Genomic DNA, 19135 nt, shown 5'->3' with positions numbered 1-19135 from the left:
TAAAATGAAACAACTGTAATTTTAAAGTTGTAAGAATTTAATCAGTTGTATTTCGTTTTTTGTTTTGTCCAGACTTTTTTGATCCAAAACAAAACTGTTAAACCACGACCATGAGCATGTCTTGGCATTTTAATAAAGGTGTTTAATTGTAATGATTTAGGGAAAATTCTATTAAATAACATTGTTTTCTTTTGAACTTTTCGTGCAGTCACTTTATTGATGGTGTTCAATCTAGGAAAAGTCTGTAAAATAACAGTGTTTCTTTGTAAAACTCTTAGTGTGTAACTTTATTGAACGGATTTGATCGTAATAATCGAGGAAAATAGTAAAATCTGGGAAAATCTAGGAAAAGTCTGTAAAATAACAGTGTTTCTCTTTAAATATTTTAATGAAAATATCTGTAGATTTATTATTTTTTACACTTTATTTTAATAAAAAAAAATTTACTGTAATTTTATGGTTTTTGTTTGGCAGCCGTAGCTGCCAGTCATTTGATGTAATAAATTAATGTAATTTCCTACATTATTAGTACTTATAAGAGTTAGAATAAGTGTTAGGGCCACTGCACATTTTGTGAATAGAACAATAAGACTATAAATTTGGATTTAATACAAGCCTTAAACTTAACTGTTACCCATAACTAGTGGAACACAAACACTAAAAAGTTAAACAAACAAGCTTTGCCAAAATAGTGCTCCAACTGAAGGCCGTCCACGCCCATGATCCTTGTTGTTGACGTCTACTTGGTAGGAGCTGTCTATTTGTTTATCTCCAGTTTGTTGCATTTTCTATATTCTCCATAGGCTGTTTTATTTTTTCTCCAACTATCTCCCTTGTTTTCCTCGGCAACATAGGACTTTGCAGCCTCCACCGACTAGTAATGACTTTACACTGCCAAGCCAACCTGCTGCTTTCAGCCAGATCCCCGTCTCCATCAATGACGGCTGATTTGATGATGTGCTTTGAAGAACAGCTTTTCTATACGCAATAATTATGCACAGTGGGTCTTTTCATCAGGCGAAATTCAAGCGCTCCATACGAACAGGCTTATTATCGCACAATAATCAATGTCTGAAACTTCATTTCCCAACGTTCTGTCATTGACGTGAATCGTGTAGATTACCTGCTGCTTTCTAAATGGACATGAGTGTGAGTGAGTGTGAGCGTGTGTGTGAGTGTAGCAGGTGTTTCTGGGCTGGATTTCGAAGAGAGTGTGTTCCGCCGCGTCCCTGGAGGTGAAAGTATGATAAGCCCAGGGGTCGAGGCTGCTCCCAGATTGAATTTATATGTAACAATCTGTTTCCATCTCAGCAGCAGATGCCTGGCAACCACGTCCATGCGATCAGTGGCGAACAGCTGTCATTGTCAAAAGAGAAATCACGGCGAAGGCTGGAAGGAAAAAGGAGAACTGAATGTTTGCTGTTGTTTTAAGAGGAGAAGGGAGTTGTGGAAGGGTTGTTTTCTGCTAAGTCTGTGTAAAATTTGCAATGTTTATGTTGCTAGCGCACATTGTTATTCTTTAGGTGAACAATGAATATGTGCAAGCTAATACACTGAAAAAAAAATGCTTTGTTTTGGTAATCTTCAATCAAAGTCTGACCATTTGCTTCTGTCTTTGGAGTAGCGGTTCTTCTCTGTTTAACAATATTCTTTTACCACGCTTCCCTTACCGTTAGTTTGCTATGAGGGAATGATGAGCAAAAAGAAAGCCCTACCTCCTATTCAATATTTATTTACAGTTGAAAGTATGTCAACATATTGAAAGTCTCAGCAACAATTTTGACTGCACTAATATAAATATAAATATATTTATAAGTGCTGTCAAAATTAGTGCGTTAACACATGCGATTAATTTGAAATATTTAACGCGTTAAAAAAAATCACGCAATTAACGCAGTTGCAGGGTTTTTTTACTTCCTGTTGTGGTGGACGTGTGTTCAACATGCAAAGAAATATGGTTAAGACCAAGGAACCACTTTTTTGAAGGCAAGTTTCAATATAAAACAAATAATCAACAGGCTCTCCGGAGTTTCTTGCAATTTTGGGTGTTTCATTTTTAACTTTTGACTTCTTTTTTAATGTAATTTGATACCGCATGGCGAACGGAAAGAAAAACCTCTGCATTTCGTGAATCGTTATGAAGTATAACCATGTTTTAGAACGCTTAGTTTTCTTAAGGGAAAATCTTAAGGGAATCGCACCGGCTGCACTGTCCTGCGCACGTTGTGTGTTGTGTGTGTCTGTCTCTATGTGTGTCTGTGTCAGGCCCATGTACAGAGCACAGACCCTTACAGGGGCAGGTGCTCAATGCGTTCGCAAAGTGAAGAGCAAGTGTCTCCTGAGATGGGCACCTCTGAGGGCAGAGAGGCAGTGGCTCTAGCCACCCGGCCATCCCCCTGTGCACGGCCCTGGTCTGTGTGCTTTTGTGTGCCCGCGCACGCGTGCGTTTCTTAGCAACAAACCTGCCTAAATGTCGTTGTACGAAGCCACTGAATCAAACAGTTACGAATTGCCGTGAGATTGCTTTGCACTCTCAGCTCACATCATTCAAAAGAAAAGGTTCACATTGTCCCCCCGATAATGTCAACATACTGGACTGTTTTAGCAACTGGATGAATGTAAAGGAGAACTAAGCAAAATTGTTCCTCCTTTAATTTAATGTTCTCAACTCACAGCAATACAACTTTACAATGAGTACAATTGTTTGTATTCAATACTTTATTGTTATTATAATTTTCCAATTTCCATATCTGTAATTCCTGTATTTTGGCATTTTTTGTAGTCCACTTAGAATCCAACTTGGAAATATTTTTTTTCTTTATTGGCATTGATTGTTTTGAAATTCAAATGACACTAACATGGCTGTGTTTTTATTTCTGTAATAAATATGGCTGTCAGGATCTTGATGGTTCATTGTGGGTATGTTGTTTACACAAATAAATCTGTGTTACAAGTTAAACAAAAATTCTGATAAACAATTATGTTTTGAATTAAAATAGTTTTTGTCTTGCGTTTACATTAATTTTACATTTGATTAGCCAAAATTAAAAGTTTCAGTCTTTTTAATGTGATCGCGATTAATTTTCAAAAAACAGTGTGATTAATTAGTTAATTTTTTCAAATCGATTGACAGCATTATATTTTGATACAAGAATTGCTGTGCTCTGAAGAAAATATAAAACTGTGTATGGAAAGCATCGCCAATGCACCGTAACGCACAGAGATATCGAATTAAACCGAATTGATGGCATGATAATCATAACCGAACCTGAATCAATAGACCAGAGTAGTTTTACAGCTGTAGTGTGAATTAGTAATACATTTTCTTTTGTGAGTGAACGAACCCTTTAGCTGCATAATTACTTTTACAGCAGTTATAAATCTTAGAATATGTAAACCTTTTTAAACACAACAATATATGTGTGTGTGTGTGTATATATTTATATATAAATTTTTTCAATATATATATATATATATATATATATATATATATATATATATATATATATATATATATATATATATATATATATATGTCATGCATGTTTTACATTACATTACATTTAATTAGCATTTCTTTTCTCAATACCTTTTTTGAAAAATGGACATTTTGGCTGAATAATAAACCTGTCACATCTATATGTGATAATGAAACAACATTATAAACTCAAATGAAAGAAAGTCTGCATAAAAAAAAACAACTAATTAAAAAAAGCCTCCAGTATAATTAATTTTAAAAGCAATCCACTGACAACTTTTTAAATATGCAGTTCTGCACACCATTGACGATAACAGTAAGTGATGATAGCAGCTGTTTTGTGTTTATATTAAGTTCATAAATGTTTTCAGCACACAAATCAATCGGGGTATTTTCCATAATCGTTTTGGGGTATAAAAAATATTCCCAAATAAGATGTACAGTATGTTTATTAGACTCCAAGGCTTTAGTGGAGCAACACTGAATATAAGACTAAATTAAAGGCTGTTTATCTACAGCAGTGCAATCTTGAGAGAGAGAGAGAGAGAGAGAGAGAGAGAGAGAGAGAGAGAGAGAGAGAGAGAGAGAGAGAGAGAGAGAGAGAGAGCTCACATATACAGAAATTGAAGCTGAAGGATAGATTTGTTGATGTGTTGGGGATTGTTGAATATTTTGAGAGCACAAAGATAGTTTTAACAGAGAGGAAATACGGATGATGACAGGGGATGGAGGAGCTTTCATTTGTGGTGGTTTCTCAGGGAAAAAAGACAGTTTAAACGGTTACTTGGAGACTCATATAAAAACATGAACTTTAAATGAACTCCCACAGTTTTATTCAGTAGGAAGCCGTTTTCAGTAGGAGAATACACCATAACAATATTGTGGTTATGTAGACATTAGGAAAAAGACAGGAACAAGGATGTAAAACTGTGTAGTATAAGTTTCCATGCCCTGTAACTGTAACTAATAGAGTGTGTTTAAAGGTTGCTTAGAGCTGATTTTTACTAAACTGCTCAAATTAGACAGCTGTATAATAAATGCTTGTGTTAAATAGCAGTAAGTGCAAAGTTAGTTTATTTTAATTATGTGACTTTGATAAATCCTGACAGTATTTATTTATTTATTTTTAATCCTAAAACCTTTTTCCATCCCGCCACCAGTTCACCCCAAAAATGAGGATTCACTCATTGATTATTCACCCTATGAGATTATTTTTTGCTTTATGGGATGTTTTAATCTCTCGATACACAAAAGAAGATATTGTAAAGAACATTGTAAACCAGTATCCATTAACATTGTAACCAGGGTGACAACAAAGTGAGGGTCTACACGCAGTTTATTAAAGAGAGAATAGTCAGGCAGGCAATGATGGCATGATAGTACAGTACAGCTGGCAAAACATAAATGAGAAAACAAGGCAAGGGGTCAAAAACGCGGTTAGACACGGCAAGACAAGAAAATGCTTTGTGGTGTTACAATAACAGACTCAGTCCAGAAATGTGTGTGTGTGTGTGTGTGTGTGTGTGTGTGTGTGTGTGTGTGTGTGTGTGTGTGTGTGTGTGTGTGTGTGTGTGTGTGTGTGTGTGTGTGTGTGTGTGTGTGTGTGTGTGTCTGCTATGTTTATAGTCTAGAAAATCATTGAACATTTGTTTTAGCTGTATCTTTGTGTGTGAGTGTCCGGATTGTTGTCAGATGTATCGGGAGTTGATTTGCGCAAAGCATCCTGGTAGTTGTAGTTCATGTGGTGGCATGTGTGTAGTTCTGCAAAACACTGTGTGCAATCTGCAAACACTCCATCGCTGGTGATTTTACAGACATCCATAGTAGAGAAAAAAATAGTGTGAAAGTCAATGGCAACCTGTTTCCAACTTTTTTCAAAACTTTTGGGTTAGACAAAATGAATAAAGTCAAACAAGTTTGTAAAAAAGGGGAGGGTTTGTAAATGATTACAGAATTAAAACAAATATTTGGTGAACTATTCTTTCAATAATGACTTTAGATTCTCTACTTTGAATGATTTTCACCGTCACAGTGAAAAGTTCATTAACATGATAGCTGCCGTGCAAAATTGTAGGCCAAACATACAAATAAATGTAAACTAGTGTAGTTACTAACAGTTCTTAAATATTTACATATTTTGTGATTAGTTTGTTATAAATATGGTTATATTTGAATTTCTACATTATGTTTAATTATGTCTGTTAAATACCAGTATGGATATTGTGTTATTATTATTTGTTTGCACACTTCTTTTGTCATTAATTAACTTTCAGTAAGTATTAGTATGCACTGTTATAAAAACAATCCAGAAATTTGCAGTTTTCTATATTTTGTGATTCATGTTTTTCCCATTTGTTTGTGCTGTTGAATATTATTATAGAATTTTCATCTTTCTCCAACAATGTTTGATGTTGAATGGTTTGAAAAAGTAACTTTTATTTTACACTTTTTGGGGGGGGGGGGGGGGGGGTTGTGTTGTGAATTAGAGTTCAAAAAGTCAGTAATAACAAATTTTATTTCTGTTATTTGACAGACCTTCTATACATTATTTTTTATACAATATATTATTTCAAACTGCTAAAATGTCAACAAATTTTACTCTGTTAAACAGCAGAGTTGAATTTTTAACATTAAAAGTCAACAGAACAAAGATCAAGGTCCAATAATGCGATTCAGAACTGTAAATAAACAGAAAACATTAACTTGTTAATTAACAAATATTTTTCCAGTGTATGGCAAGTATTGGTAATTAAATTAAAAATATTTTTTAAAATAAAATTCACCAATAAACACTTTTTTTACTTGTTACTTAAGTACATTAAATAATCAAGTGCTTTTTGTTCTTTGACTTGAGTAAAGTTAAAAAGGCAGACTTTATTCCTTGATGGGATTAATATTTAGGGCCCTATCATACACTTGGCACAATAAGGTGCAAGACGTGTTTGGTGTGATTTGTTGCTATTTTCAGATCAAGACAACAGTAATTTTCACCCTCTTTGAATGTTATCACTTGATTGAATCGGCATTATAAGTGGTTATCAGCAGATAGATATAGGCCAGTAGGGGCCTTCTGCGCCTACTAGTAGGCTTAGAATGCTTTTATCTTCCATCAACATGCTTCATAAGCTATATAGAAGACTCCAGATCCAGATCTGTTTTTACAATACTGTGACGGTTGGGTTTAGGGTTGGGGTAGAGGTAGACGTTAACAAAATACAATTAATAGAAAATGTAATAAATAATATAAATGTTTTAAATCGTACATTTTCATACGACTGAACTCGAATTAGCCACTAAACTGACAAAACGTAAAATAATTAAGTTTTCTCGCTAGATCAGGTTGTTATTTTCACATTTTGTTGTTTGTTGTCATGTTGTTTAATTAGCATATCCATTTGCATCACTTTGTGGACTCGTGGGTTTGTCGGTCTTGAAAGGATGTGTGTTAAGACGCATTGTTGGCATGTTGCTATTTTGAGAAAATAAAAATAGACTGTGCCATTGACCAACTAAAAGCTGGTCCAAAGTCCAGCGCAGAGTGCGTTAGTTATGCGCCTATGTGGGTCCAAACGCTTAATACACACGATATGTACAACAATACACAAATATCTTTACATATGAAAAAAAATCAAGCATTAAAATGTTACAAAAATTATTATTTACTACATATATAAAAATCACTGCCTCCATGCCTTGTTGTCAGGGAGCTTCTTTCAGTTTATTCATGGGAATTTGAATTTGTATAATGTTATTATTATTAGCAGTAATATTTATTATATACATATTTTTGTATACATAGTTTTAAAGATGTTTGCATCACCATATGGGGCATAAGAAAATGATGTGTGTTTGGATATAGCTCTTTTTTACCAGACTTCTATTTTTACTTCTACTTATTATTGTTTGTTTATTTATTTGCTGGAAATAAGAACTGAATTTTAAAATAGTCTTGAAACAAATCTTTGCACTTAAAAAACAAAATTAAATATGTAGACTAATGGATGTCTATAACAACTTTTCCTTATCCACAAAAGTAAAGGAGTGAAGTAAAGGGTTAAAGTAAAATAAAGAAAAAGTAAAGAGGCTGAATGGAGGAGGCTCGTTCTTTATCCTTCTGCTGCAGATGGTTTGTTTTACTGTTTTCTCACTAGTGAAGTGTTCAGTTTTTTCCATTTACAAAGTCCGCCATGTAAATAGCAAGTGCACCATGGCAGACTTTTAAAGGGACTCTGTGACTCTTGGTTTATGCTCAAAACACACCTATAACTCATTAAGAGAATAGGCACAACCCTGTTTTACAGGGTTGCCAGGGCACATCGCGTGTTTTTTCCGTCCCTAAAATAGCAAAAGAGGATTTAGACAAATCTTTAATGCTTTAATGCTTTTTTAAAATAGAGCCCCAAGAGTATCTGTACTTTTACTCAAGCGCCTGATATGTGTACTCCCTCCACCACTGTCAAGTATTTCTAACATCCTCATGAATGAAGAACAAAAAAGAGCTTAATCTTGTCCTTAATAAATAAAATAAATGATACATGCATCACCTCAAGTTGTTTTGATGTTCTGTGTCATTCGATGACTTTTACATGTTCTCAACTGACACTTTGCCATGTCACTTATTCACTTATGTCTCATTTTCAGCCATCACATCTTCCTCTATCAAGTCATTTCACATTCAAGTGGCATTTCTCAGCAAACAAAAAAAATTATGCATTCATAATTGTCCTTAAATCCTTGATGGGAACAAAAAGCCTGAGCTGCTTGTATAATGACACATAAACACTGTGCTTAAATACGAGGAGCTTTTTAAAGAGGTATCCGTCTTCGCTGCTCTTATTGTGAATTTACACGCATTATGTTCTCTCTCCGTCTGTCATTTGAGGTAATTACACCCTCTCTCTCTAAAGATGAGTACCTCTATGGAGGACTTTTCTCTCCTAACACATCATAACACATCACAAGACAATAATAGGCCATAGGCTCTTTGTAAGACGTGCGTTTCATACATCAGGTATGGGTTTTTCTATGAGATCAAACAAAGCGGTGAACTGCATTTAATGCGTTGAGTGCATGTCCTTTAATAGGTTTAGTTCGTTAATTAATCAGTGTCAGAGTAATGCTTACGATGTGTATAACCTAAGTCAACAAAGGCAGTGGTTTTTGCCCTGAGGTGCATTTTTTCCCCTTGCTATTCATCAGTTCAGAGCAGTTGTTTGATAGTTGTATGCCTGCCTTTCTAAGGGATTGGATCTCATCGAAAATTTTCATCATTTCTTCCGTAAATCACAAAAGGAGACATTTAGAAGAGTGTAAAAGCTGCTCTTTTCTGTTGAATTGTACTGACTAGGGATTGCACTGCCATTCATTTTTGTTACTTTAGTTTTTGTCTTGTTTTTAGTTCAAATAACTAAAAATTAGGAAATTGAGATCCATTTTTGAGACAAAAAAAATTTATTTTTGTTTTCAAAAAAAGTTGTCAAGGCTAAATGAGTTTTTCTTTTGCCAGCATCAGGACATGGACGCGCTGGGGTGCTGTTTTTGCACATGTCAGTGTTTACGAATACATTACATCAAAAAGAACACAAGTAATCTTGGCAAACTATACATCAGTGTAAAGCCACAACCCTCAAGCAGCCATTGCTGCTATTTGTTTTTCAATGGGAAACTCATAAAGAACATTATTTGCTAAATAAGTCTAAGTTGAACAGAAAATGTTTATATGGAGTAAATATCATTGTAATAACAAGACATACACGCATTCTTTCCTGTACATCATAGTTTATTTTGATAAGTAAGAGTCTACAGAACAGCATCCCATCGAACTTGTTTAGTACAGAGGCAAAATATTGTTGAAATATAAATAGTTATTCATTAATGTCATCATTTTTCTGAAGCTTTATTTAAATTGTTTATTATGTTACTTACACACAAAATGGCGTATTTGTAGCAAAAAGCAAGTTGATGTCATAGCTGACAGTGTTACAAATAAAATGAAAACTTAATAAAAAGTCAAATTTATTGTTACTAAAATCTAAACAAAGCAGTCGAGTGTTTTGACATTCTGCATATGTTATTCATATATTAGTTTGCTTCCTAGTTTGACTGATGGAGAATATCGCCAATGACTGCATGATTCTTTCGACATATGGTGATGTCTCTTCATCTATTGGACACAGTGTTTTATTGCATTCTGTTCGCTGTTACTGGTTCGTGACGCAGATTATGCCCTCCACAGATTATGCTAACAGTTCAAGCTAACGACAGAGCAAGAAAGATATATCCAAGCTACATTTTAACCCTGTTGAAATCATAAATCCCTAGGTTTGTCGCGATACCATTAATTAATCTTATGATACTATACCAGCTGAAGTATTACAATACCAAGTAGTATTGCGATACTGTAATTCATAACTCAAATTATAAAGAAAATGTCAGAAATACTATATTTAATATTATAATAAGCATGCTTGAATTTAATTCATAATTCCCTTAGGGCCAATAATAACTATTATGACCTCACTTCACCTAAAATTGAATCATTCTTTTTGTTTATTTTGTAACAGATAACTGACCAACAAAAAATACATTAAAAAATAGATTAAAATAAAGATTAGCAAAATTAGGTTAAATGAAGTGGTCAAAAATTGTTTTAATGTTTCCTGTTGCTCTTTTGAGTTGTATTTTTTCAGTCTTATCAGGTAACAGTTCAAAGTCATTCTAAATCATATTAAAAGCAACAGAAATGAACCAATTCAGATGTGCATTCAAACTAAAGAGTTAGAAAACGTCCAATAGGCTACCATAAAAGGCAGAAATTATTTTTTTTTAAGTTTTGCAATCTTAAAGGGCTCCACAGACAATTCAAATAAAATGAGCATTTTAGTGACTTTTCCACATGCAACTTTATCTCTTTTAGATAAACCATTAATGACGATACTACCGTTAACAAACTACAGTGTCACCGACAGTATTTTGGAGGTGTAGTATTGCTGCATATACTACCATAGTATCAGTAAACCGTGCATCCCTAATCCCTACCATGTTTTGGGGAGAAGCTCCAATGTTAAATTACAGCAAACTAACGACAAAAACATTTTATCATTTGCATTTTTTAAAAATGTTTACAGATAAACATTTGGATTAATGACTAAACAATTATGACAAAAGTGTTGTGTTATGTGTGTATTATGATGTTTAAACCGACAAGGTATTAAAAAAAAAAAAAAAAACGCACTTTGAAAATCATTTACAGTGCCAAAAATGCTGTTGTCATGTAAATGAATTAGATTTTTTGTTTTCTGCCATTAAACCTAAAAGAAGCTATTTAGCAGAATGTCAGTGCTGTTCATTTTAATACAATTTCGCAGATGATAACCATGGGTGTCTATACTCTTTTTGTGTCTCACAGAAACACATAGTTAATCTAAGAATGTTTGTTTTACTGTTAAATTTCAACATTTAAAAGACAGACATACCAATCGTTCAGCAGACTCGAGGTATAGGTTTGCGTGAAAATTATTCGCTGAGGTACTGCTCATTTTCTGACATATTTTAGATTGGAGATCATGCTTCCAGTATTGGGTTGCAGCTGGAAGGGTATTTGCTGCATGAAAAAAATATGCTGGAATAGTTGGTGGTTCATTCCACTGTGGCAACCCCTGACTAAGCCTAAGAAAAATGGATAAATGAGATATCATCATCAATTTTTCATGTATTAGTTCGCAAAAAACCCAACATTCGTTTTCATTATGGGTGTGCACAAATAATAGAAGCACTTTAACAGTTTTTAACACTTATCTGCATGACAAAGAAAAGAGTATTATAAGTTATTTTGACTTTTTTGGCTCATATCGCCTGCAATACAGTAGCTAAAGTGTTAAAGTGAGTAGCTCCTTACAAAAATATTTATTTTTGAGCCGTCTCTTTAAGATGGCATGCGGTACATTGATGCACTGTAGAAATTGCAGTATTGCCCAAATTAGTCTACTATGTTTACATACTCCAGATGCCGTGGCTGTATTAATGTTGCCTCCTGTGTTTTAACATGTAGCGCCGCGTCTCGAGTTGTTCCACACTCCTCTGCCAAGTGTTATCAGACAGCACACAAGCATTACAGCATGCCAGCCGTTTCTCTCCTGCTGACATTTGCCATTCATTCACATTCACATCAGCATGAGTTTTTTTTCTGCGGTTCTTTTTATGTCTCTCCCATGCACCTTTTCAATTTCTCCGGCATCCTCCTTTGTTAGCTTGTTGTTCTCTTGTAAAGAGCGAATAAAAGCAATCATGCCTTGAATGAAGGAAGGTCAAATTGAATGTTGTTCATAAAACGGCGGACTTTTGCCCGCATGGTCAATATTGGGTTCAGAATAAGGGAGCAGCTGCCCATCGTCTGTCTGTTTAAGCTAGTGGAACGTCTGTCTGGTCTACTTTCAATACGCTTTTTTCAGATTACCTAAAATGATCTGAGATATGTGTGTACTAGGGAAAATTCTCAGGTTATCTCAGTTTACTGGATTTAGTACACATAGATTTAAGTAGAGTGTTAATATAAATATTAGTTCTATACTATAAAGGTCTTACACGCTATTTTTATATATATATATATATATATATATATATATATATATATATATATATATATATATATATATATATATATATATATATATTTTTTTTTTTTTTTATTTTTTTTTTTTTTTTTAACTCTTTATTTTCATTTTCATTGAAAAAACCTTAATACATTACATACAGTACAGCCTGAGTTCTTACAAAGAAATATACCATCAAAATTCTTTTGGTAGTACTTACAGTGAATTTAACTTACTACAAAAAGGAACGCAAAACCCTACCACCCACCCCACCCATTTAACATTGATCAAAATATTTGTGGAAGGTTCATAAAAATAAAAGGCATATATGCATAACATTTACAATCATATATAGATCCGGCTGGGACAAAAATTTTAAATTGAGTCAAGGCGTACATGGACAATGAAACCAAAAGAGACATTATAAAAAAATTATAAGATAATTATAAAATAAAGAATGAAATAAGATAAATAGATAAATTAACATACAACAGTCTTGTAAGTCTATCAGTTCAGTCTGTCTGCAAAAATAATATGAATGGTTCCCAAATCTTGTTAAAAATGGACAATTTGTCATTTAGTATGAATCTCAGTTCTTCTAAGTGTAACATATTTCCAAGTTCTCTAGCCCACATTTCAAAGGTGGGGACAGCATCAGATTTCCACATTTGTAAAATGAGTTTTTTTGCAAGACACATACAAAATAGAATTGCTTGTGTTTGGTTTCTACTGCAAGGACTGTACTCTGCTCCTAAAAGACCAATACTAGGATCGATTTCCAGATTCGTTGAGTACACTTCAGAAAGAAATTTAAATATATTTTTCCAGAATGGTTGTAGTTTACTGCATGACCACAAATATATATATATATATATATTTTTTATATATATATAAAAATATTGTAATTTTGTAATATTGTATTTATTTTTACATTTCAAAAAATGCAAGTTTTTCTATTTATTCAGAATTAGACACTTTTATATGAACGATAATTATTTAAACTGATCATCAGTGGAGAAAATCTAAGACATTTTAAATAAATGCTGTTCTCTTTAACTTTTGATTCTTCGATTGAGACCTTGAGACAAAGAACCAAATAAGTCCATATTTAACAATGTTGAGTAATATGATTTTTTAAAATTTGGATTGTGAACATCATATTATAGATTTTTATTTTACTTGAAGATACACAACAAAAGCTTCTCATTTCTAAGGAGATTTTTTCAGTGTTAGTATTAAAAATCAAAAGTTGTGATTTATATTTCTCAAAAAGTGGAAGAACGGACTCAATCATATCGATTTAAACCACTAAAGATCTGATTCCTTTATCTTAGTTTTAATACAGTAACAGAAACTTCAGCTTAATATTAAGCATTTCTTTCAAGTTTATTATTATTGGTATTGTTAGTGTTGTTGTTGTTGTTGTTATTATTATTATTTAAAAACAGAAAATACAGTATGAACAATGTACAATACATGGACTGTCTTAAGATATAGGCAATAACAATAAATTGTTAACAATAAACAATTAAATAAATATTAAACTTTAAATAAAAATAAATTAATAACAAAAAAACAATACAATGCAGAAATACATCATAGCTTAATATTTTCGTTTATTTAAAAAAGCTGACGTGGCGCACATGGGCCTATATTACTTCAAACTGTTCTCGCGCTCCGCCATCTCACGATGTAAATAAAAATATATACGGTTTTTCATTGCACAAACTTAATTATTTCTAAAGTGTACGTCACTTTTTTTTATAAAAAAATATATTTAAGCAACATTAATTTCAGCATACAGTACAACTGATGGCAAAATTATTATCCCTATTGTGAATTTATTATTTTGTTCATTTGTTAAGTGATGTTCAACAGAGCAATCCACTTTTTCAACAGTGTTTCCTATGAAGTGTTTTATAGTTCTGAGGTCAATATCATTATCCCCATTTTTTTTTCTCGATTTGCTAAAGAACTTGCCTAGTTAACTTAGAGGTCCCGTGAAGTGCTTTGAAATGTGCATTTTTTTATTTGATGTTTGATGTAACTCGGGGAGTGACACTGACAACTGAGGTTTGGATCCACATGCAGGTTTATTCGGAGTCAGGCAAACAATGGTCAATACAGGTGCAAACAGATGTATAGAGACAGTCCAGAATCGTAGTCAAATAACAGGCGAGAGATCGCAAGGCAGGCGGCAGACTAAGACAAAAAGGCTAACAAGGCTAAGGTCAAAACACAGAAAAACAAGACTATAGGAAAACACATTTTAATGTCACTATACAGATGAACAAGACTCAGCAATGAGGGTTTCAAAGTGAGCTGTATATATGTGTGTATGCAATCAGTCAGGATCTGGAACCAGTGTGTGTGGAGCATGACTGGTTCTTGTAGTCCATTTATCAGCAGATTTGTAGTTCATGTGGATGTGAGTGTGTACCTGCGACCTCTGGTGGTTTGATCGCTGGTGAACATGACATTTGACAAAATCTCAACTGAAACATGAAAAGAGGGCGGGATATAGTGTAGCTCCTCCCCTTCAAAAAATTAAGTTTTGTTATTATCACCGCTCAGACAGTGAGAATGGTTAAGCTCAAGAACATCTAATGAAAAGCCAATGAGAAGAAGGGGCGGGGCATTTCAGACACTAGAGAGTGTTTGATTGGTCCGTTTAGGCTGAAGTGACGAGCACAAGCACAAGCTTTACGTATTTATATCGATTTTATGTCTTCTAAATTTAAATTTTTTCACTGTTTTGGTGTGCACTGGAATATAGACATTCTAAAAACTAACAATAAGATTACTAATTTTAATTTCATGGGACCTTTAATCTAGTTAAGGTTTTACATTGCACTTGAATACATAGTATCTTGCAAAATTACTAGTAAAATATTGTACTATCATTATGACAAACTATTAAAACTATTATAAATCATTTATTAAAATTATTAATTAAAAATGTGTTGAAAAACACATTAAACAACATTAAACAACACTTTTAAATATTTTAAAAAGAATAAAAATTTCCCAGAAGGACTACAAAAATAATAGTAGAACTGTTTTTTTATGTGTTGTTAAAATAAATAGAGACTAGGTGCAATATTACAGACTACAAACTTCCCAAAAAAAAAAAAATCCCATTCATATTTATGGCAAACAGCATGTCAATGTGTCATATGTGCTCATATACATGACAAACTAGCCTGACTCTAAGTGAAAAACTACCTGTCAAAAAAAAAACAAGAAGAAAAATACCTCATATTTTGGTTTTGTGGGTGTATTGTGAGAAATTTGTATCACTATATGGAGTGTTGAGGTAAAACCTGATATGTGATGTATGACAGATGCTTTTTAATAGCTTGTTTTGATAAATGACATCAAATTGTGTGTCACTTACATAAGCAAGAGTCTGATGGTCATGTTTACAATTCAATTTAAACCACATTTCAATTGCAAATAGTTATGTGTAAGTAATTCTGCATTATTTACTCACCAGTTTATACTTTTTTTTTACTAACTTCTCCTCTTTCTTCTTTGTAGAGGAAAGGCCGGACTGTTCCAAGGCGAGATGTGAGGTGCAGTTTTCTCCACGTTGTCCTGAAGACTCAATATTAATCGAGGGCTACGCTCCGCCAGGTGAATGTTGCCCGTTGCCCAGCCGCTGTGTGTGTAGCCCGGCTGGGTGTCTGAGGAAGGTCTGCCAGCCCGGCCACCTCAACATTTTGGTATCCAAGAGTTCAGGCAAACCCGGCGAGTGCTGTGATCTCTACGAGTGCAAACCAGGTAATAAAAATTACTTCTTTATTCCAATTTCACACCGTTTAGGTCAGGCTGCTTTATTGATTATGTTTTGCTAGTGAGCAGCAACCAAATTTTCAAAAACCAGCAGGAAGAACTGGAAATTATATTCGTCATCCCAGCCGATATGACGTCAGAATCCAGAAGTACAATTTGTTTCTGGTTCCCCCTAAGCTTTTCCTATGGGTTATAGTGGGGGGGTTTCAATTAATGTGTAAATTAAGGGCTTGTGCCCATGGCTTTGGCGCATAACTTGACTATATTTTGACATTTTTGCTCTACGAAATGAATGAATTACAAACAGCCATGCTGGAAATGTAAATTCTGAAGCTGATGTTTATTTTTAATGACATATGCTACTTCGTAAGTCTTTTTTTTTGTGTGTGTGTGTGTTGAGTGTGTGCTGTTTATGTTGTACATCAAATATGCAAGCATTGTTTACCACAGATATTATGTACTCATGAATTGGGGGGAAAACTGCAGTAAAATCTTCCAGCACTCTGGGGATGAACACACTGCAAATTTCAAGAGTAACAACCACATTTAATATAGGCAGGGAGTGAATTACAGGGAGCTTGTGGAGGGTTTGACCTTCCTAATACATGTCTGAACTATATGAACTTGATGTTAAAACTACATATCTGGGGAGGTCTGGAAAATAGTTTGCACTGATCTTTATCTAAAATAAAAATAATAATAATAATAATAATAATAATAATAATAATAATAATAATTAAGTGAACAAAAATACATATTCAGTGTTTCCCACACACAAGGCCCTATTATACACCTGGTGCAATAAGGCGCAAGACATGTTTACCGCAAGTTTTTGCTATTTTCAAACCAATGCAACCTTAATTTTTCCATTTTCTGCAATGTTGTTTAAGCAGCAAATCGATTTGTGCCACTTTGTTGACTCATGGGTGTTAGAAAACCCAGATCTAGAAAAGAGGTGTGTTTAGTCACGTTGTTGGCACGTTGCCATTTTGAGGAACTAAAATAGACTGTGCAATAGACCAGCTGAAAGCAGGTTTAAATTCCAGCGCAGAGCGCGTCAGTTGTGCGCCTCGCTTACACATTGCTTAGAACACACAGGATATACAGCAATACGCAAATATCTTTACAAATGAAAAATAATTAAATGATTAAAATATTACAATATTATTACTCTTATACTTTTATTATTTTAAATATAAAAACGTTTACCATCATGCCATCTTCTTCTCTGCTTTTTTTTTCAGTTTATTCATGACAACTTGCTTTGATATAATGTTATTATTAGTAGCAGTAGTATTTATTATGTGCATATTTATATTTGTTTAATTAAAAACAAGCTTAGATTTGCCCACCTGTCAGGTTTTAGACCATATGGGGCACAGCATGTGTATTTGGATAAAACTCAGTTTTTTGACCACACTTCATTATTACTGTTCATTTATTAATTTGCTGGAAATTAGAACTGAATTTAGGAATAGTTTTGACCAAATCTTTGAGCTTAACAAAGGAAATTAATTATGTAGGCTAATGGATGTCTTCAGCGGAGTGTGTACAACATTGCTTTCTCATCCACGAAAGAGAGTAAGAGAAAGTGAAATTAAAGGCCGACTGGAGGAGGCTCATTCTTTATTCTTTAACTGTTTTCTCACAAGTGAAGCGTTAAGTTTTTCCACTTATAAAGTCCGCCATGTAAATAGCAAATGCGCCATGGTGCCACGCAACTGACTCTTAAAGGGAATGGGAGATGAGACTCTGATTGGTTTATTCTCAAAACACACATAACTCATAAAGAGAATAAGCTCAACCCTGTTAGACCATGCACCACGATGGTAATTTTCTATGCTTAAAAAAGCAAAAGTGGATTTGGACACATCCTAAATGCTTTTGCTCCATGTGAAAGCGAAACCCACCAAGAACAAAGAGCAATGTAATCTGAATCCCTGTGGTACAGAACAAAACAATTGATCTACAGGTGTGAAAGCACCCTAAATAGACATTGTCTATTTTCTTTTTTTTATTATTTACTTTAACCCATTAAAAATACCCCACCACCACCCTTACCCCCCAGATACACACACACAATGGTTCATACTATTACCAATGCATGACCACTCACAGCAAGGAGAAACAGTTAAATCAAGCCCAACAACAGGCGTTGTGAGTGTTGAAAAGACACTTTTTCTTGTAAATTAGGCTTGTTCGGTGTCTACATAGAGCCTAAAAGTGAAGTCAAATTAAATGATAGTGTGTATTTTAATAGACACCAATGCCCGTACATGGAAGTTAAACAGTAAACAGTAAGTGCGACTTTAATGTGTTTTTTTTTTTCTATTGAAATTTGCAGTGCTGTCAGAGTGCTGGAAGAGTTTGTTGCTGGTTACTTCAAGATTTTCCTGTATCTTTTATTTTTATGAGTACAATAGTCTGTGGTAAACAATACTTACATACTTGTTGTATATAATAAACTGCACACACTAAGTAAACTGAAAGTGTGATCTTTTATGATCATCTGTTCATTAGTGCAGGGATGCAAACTTGTATCTGTCCTGCAAAATTAACAGCTTTGCCTCAGTTCATTTTATCCCCTGGGTGACCAAAAAATTGACAAATTTGTAATTCGTCCTGCCCAAAAAAGACAGAGTATCACTTATTCACCTTCAGCATATAAAAGTAATGATGACCCAAGCATACTGGACCCATGTGAGGAAGCTCCAAACAATTTGGGTCACAGCACTAGCAATACTGAAAACACGAAATGCAAGAAATACCAAGATAGTTACCTGAACTATGGTTTAATTCCATTTTTTCAAAGCAGAGTCCTTGATCCAGCCACTGTGCATTATCTGTGCCAAAGTTATTGCTAACAAGTGCATGAGACTTTCCAGATTAATAAGACATTTGCAGACGACTCATCCCCAATAGCGCAAGGTGCACCCAATACAAATGACCTACTGATGTTTTGCTTTTATATCTTACATTAGGATTTTATGTCATATCTAGATCTAGTAATAAACATACCTTTGTTTGAGAACAAACTTTTTTTGTCATACCTACTGCAAACTTATTTACGATAATATCATCAATTGTAGGGGGGGGGGCTTACAATATTTTCTTGAGGAAAAGAGGGTCTCAGGCAAAAAAAGGTTGGAAACCACTGCTGTAGATGGATTGCAGTGGAGTCTTCGGTATCCAAAGCAGGATGAGGATAGTGATAGATATGAATTCTTTCCAGGTTATCTCAAGATGTTGTGACAGTACCTTAATTTTAATA

The 19135-nt window shown here is 33.9% G+C and overlaps 1 protein-coding gene across 1 annotated transcript in view; it reads left to right on the top strand.

The window, feature by feature from the left end:
- crim1 (cysteine rich transmembrane BMP regulator 1 (chordin-like)) overlaps positions 1-19135 on the top strand; it is a 258179-nt gene that overhangs the window by 118741 nt on the left and 120303 nt on the right. The window contains 1 exon segment of the mRNA NM_212821.1: positions 15610-15852. Coding sequence (NP_997986.1) covers positions 15610-15852 — 243 coding nt within the window.

The sequence above is a fragment of the Danio rerio genome, chromosome 17 (assembly GCF_049306965.1).
Source record: "Danio rerio strain Tuebingen ecotype United States chromosome 17, GRCz12tu, whole genome shotgun sequence".
Classification (NCBI taxonomy): Eukaryota; Metazoa; Chordata; class Actinopteri; order Cypriniformes; family Danionidae; genus Danio; species Danio rerio.
This window is presented reverse-complemented; position numbering and strand designations above follow the sequence as displayed.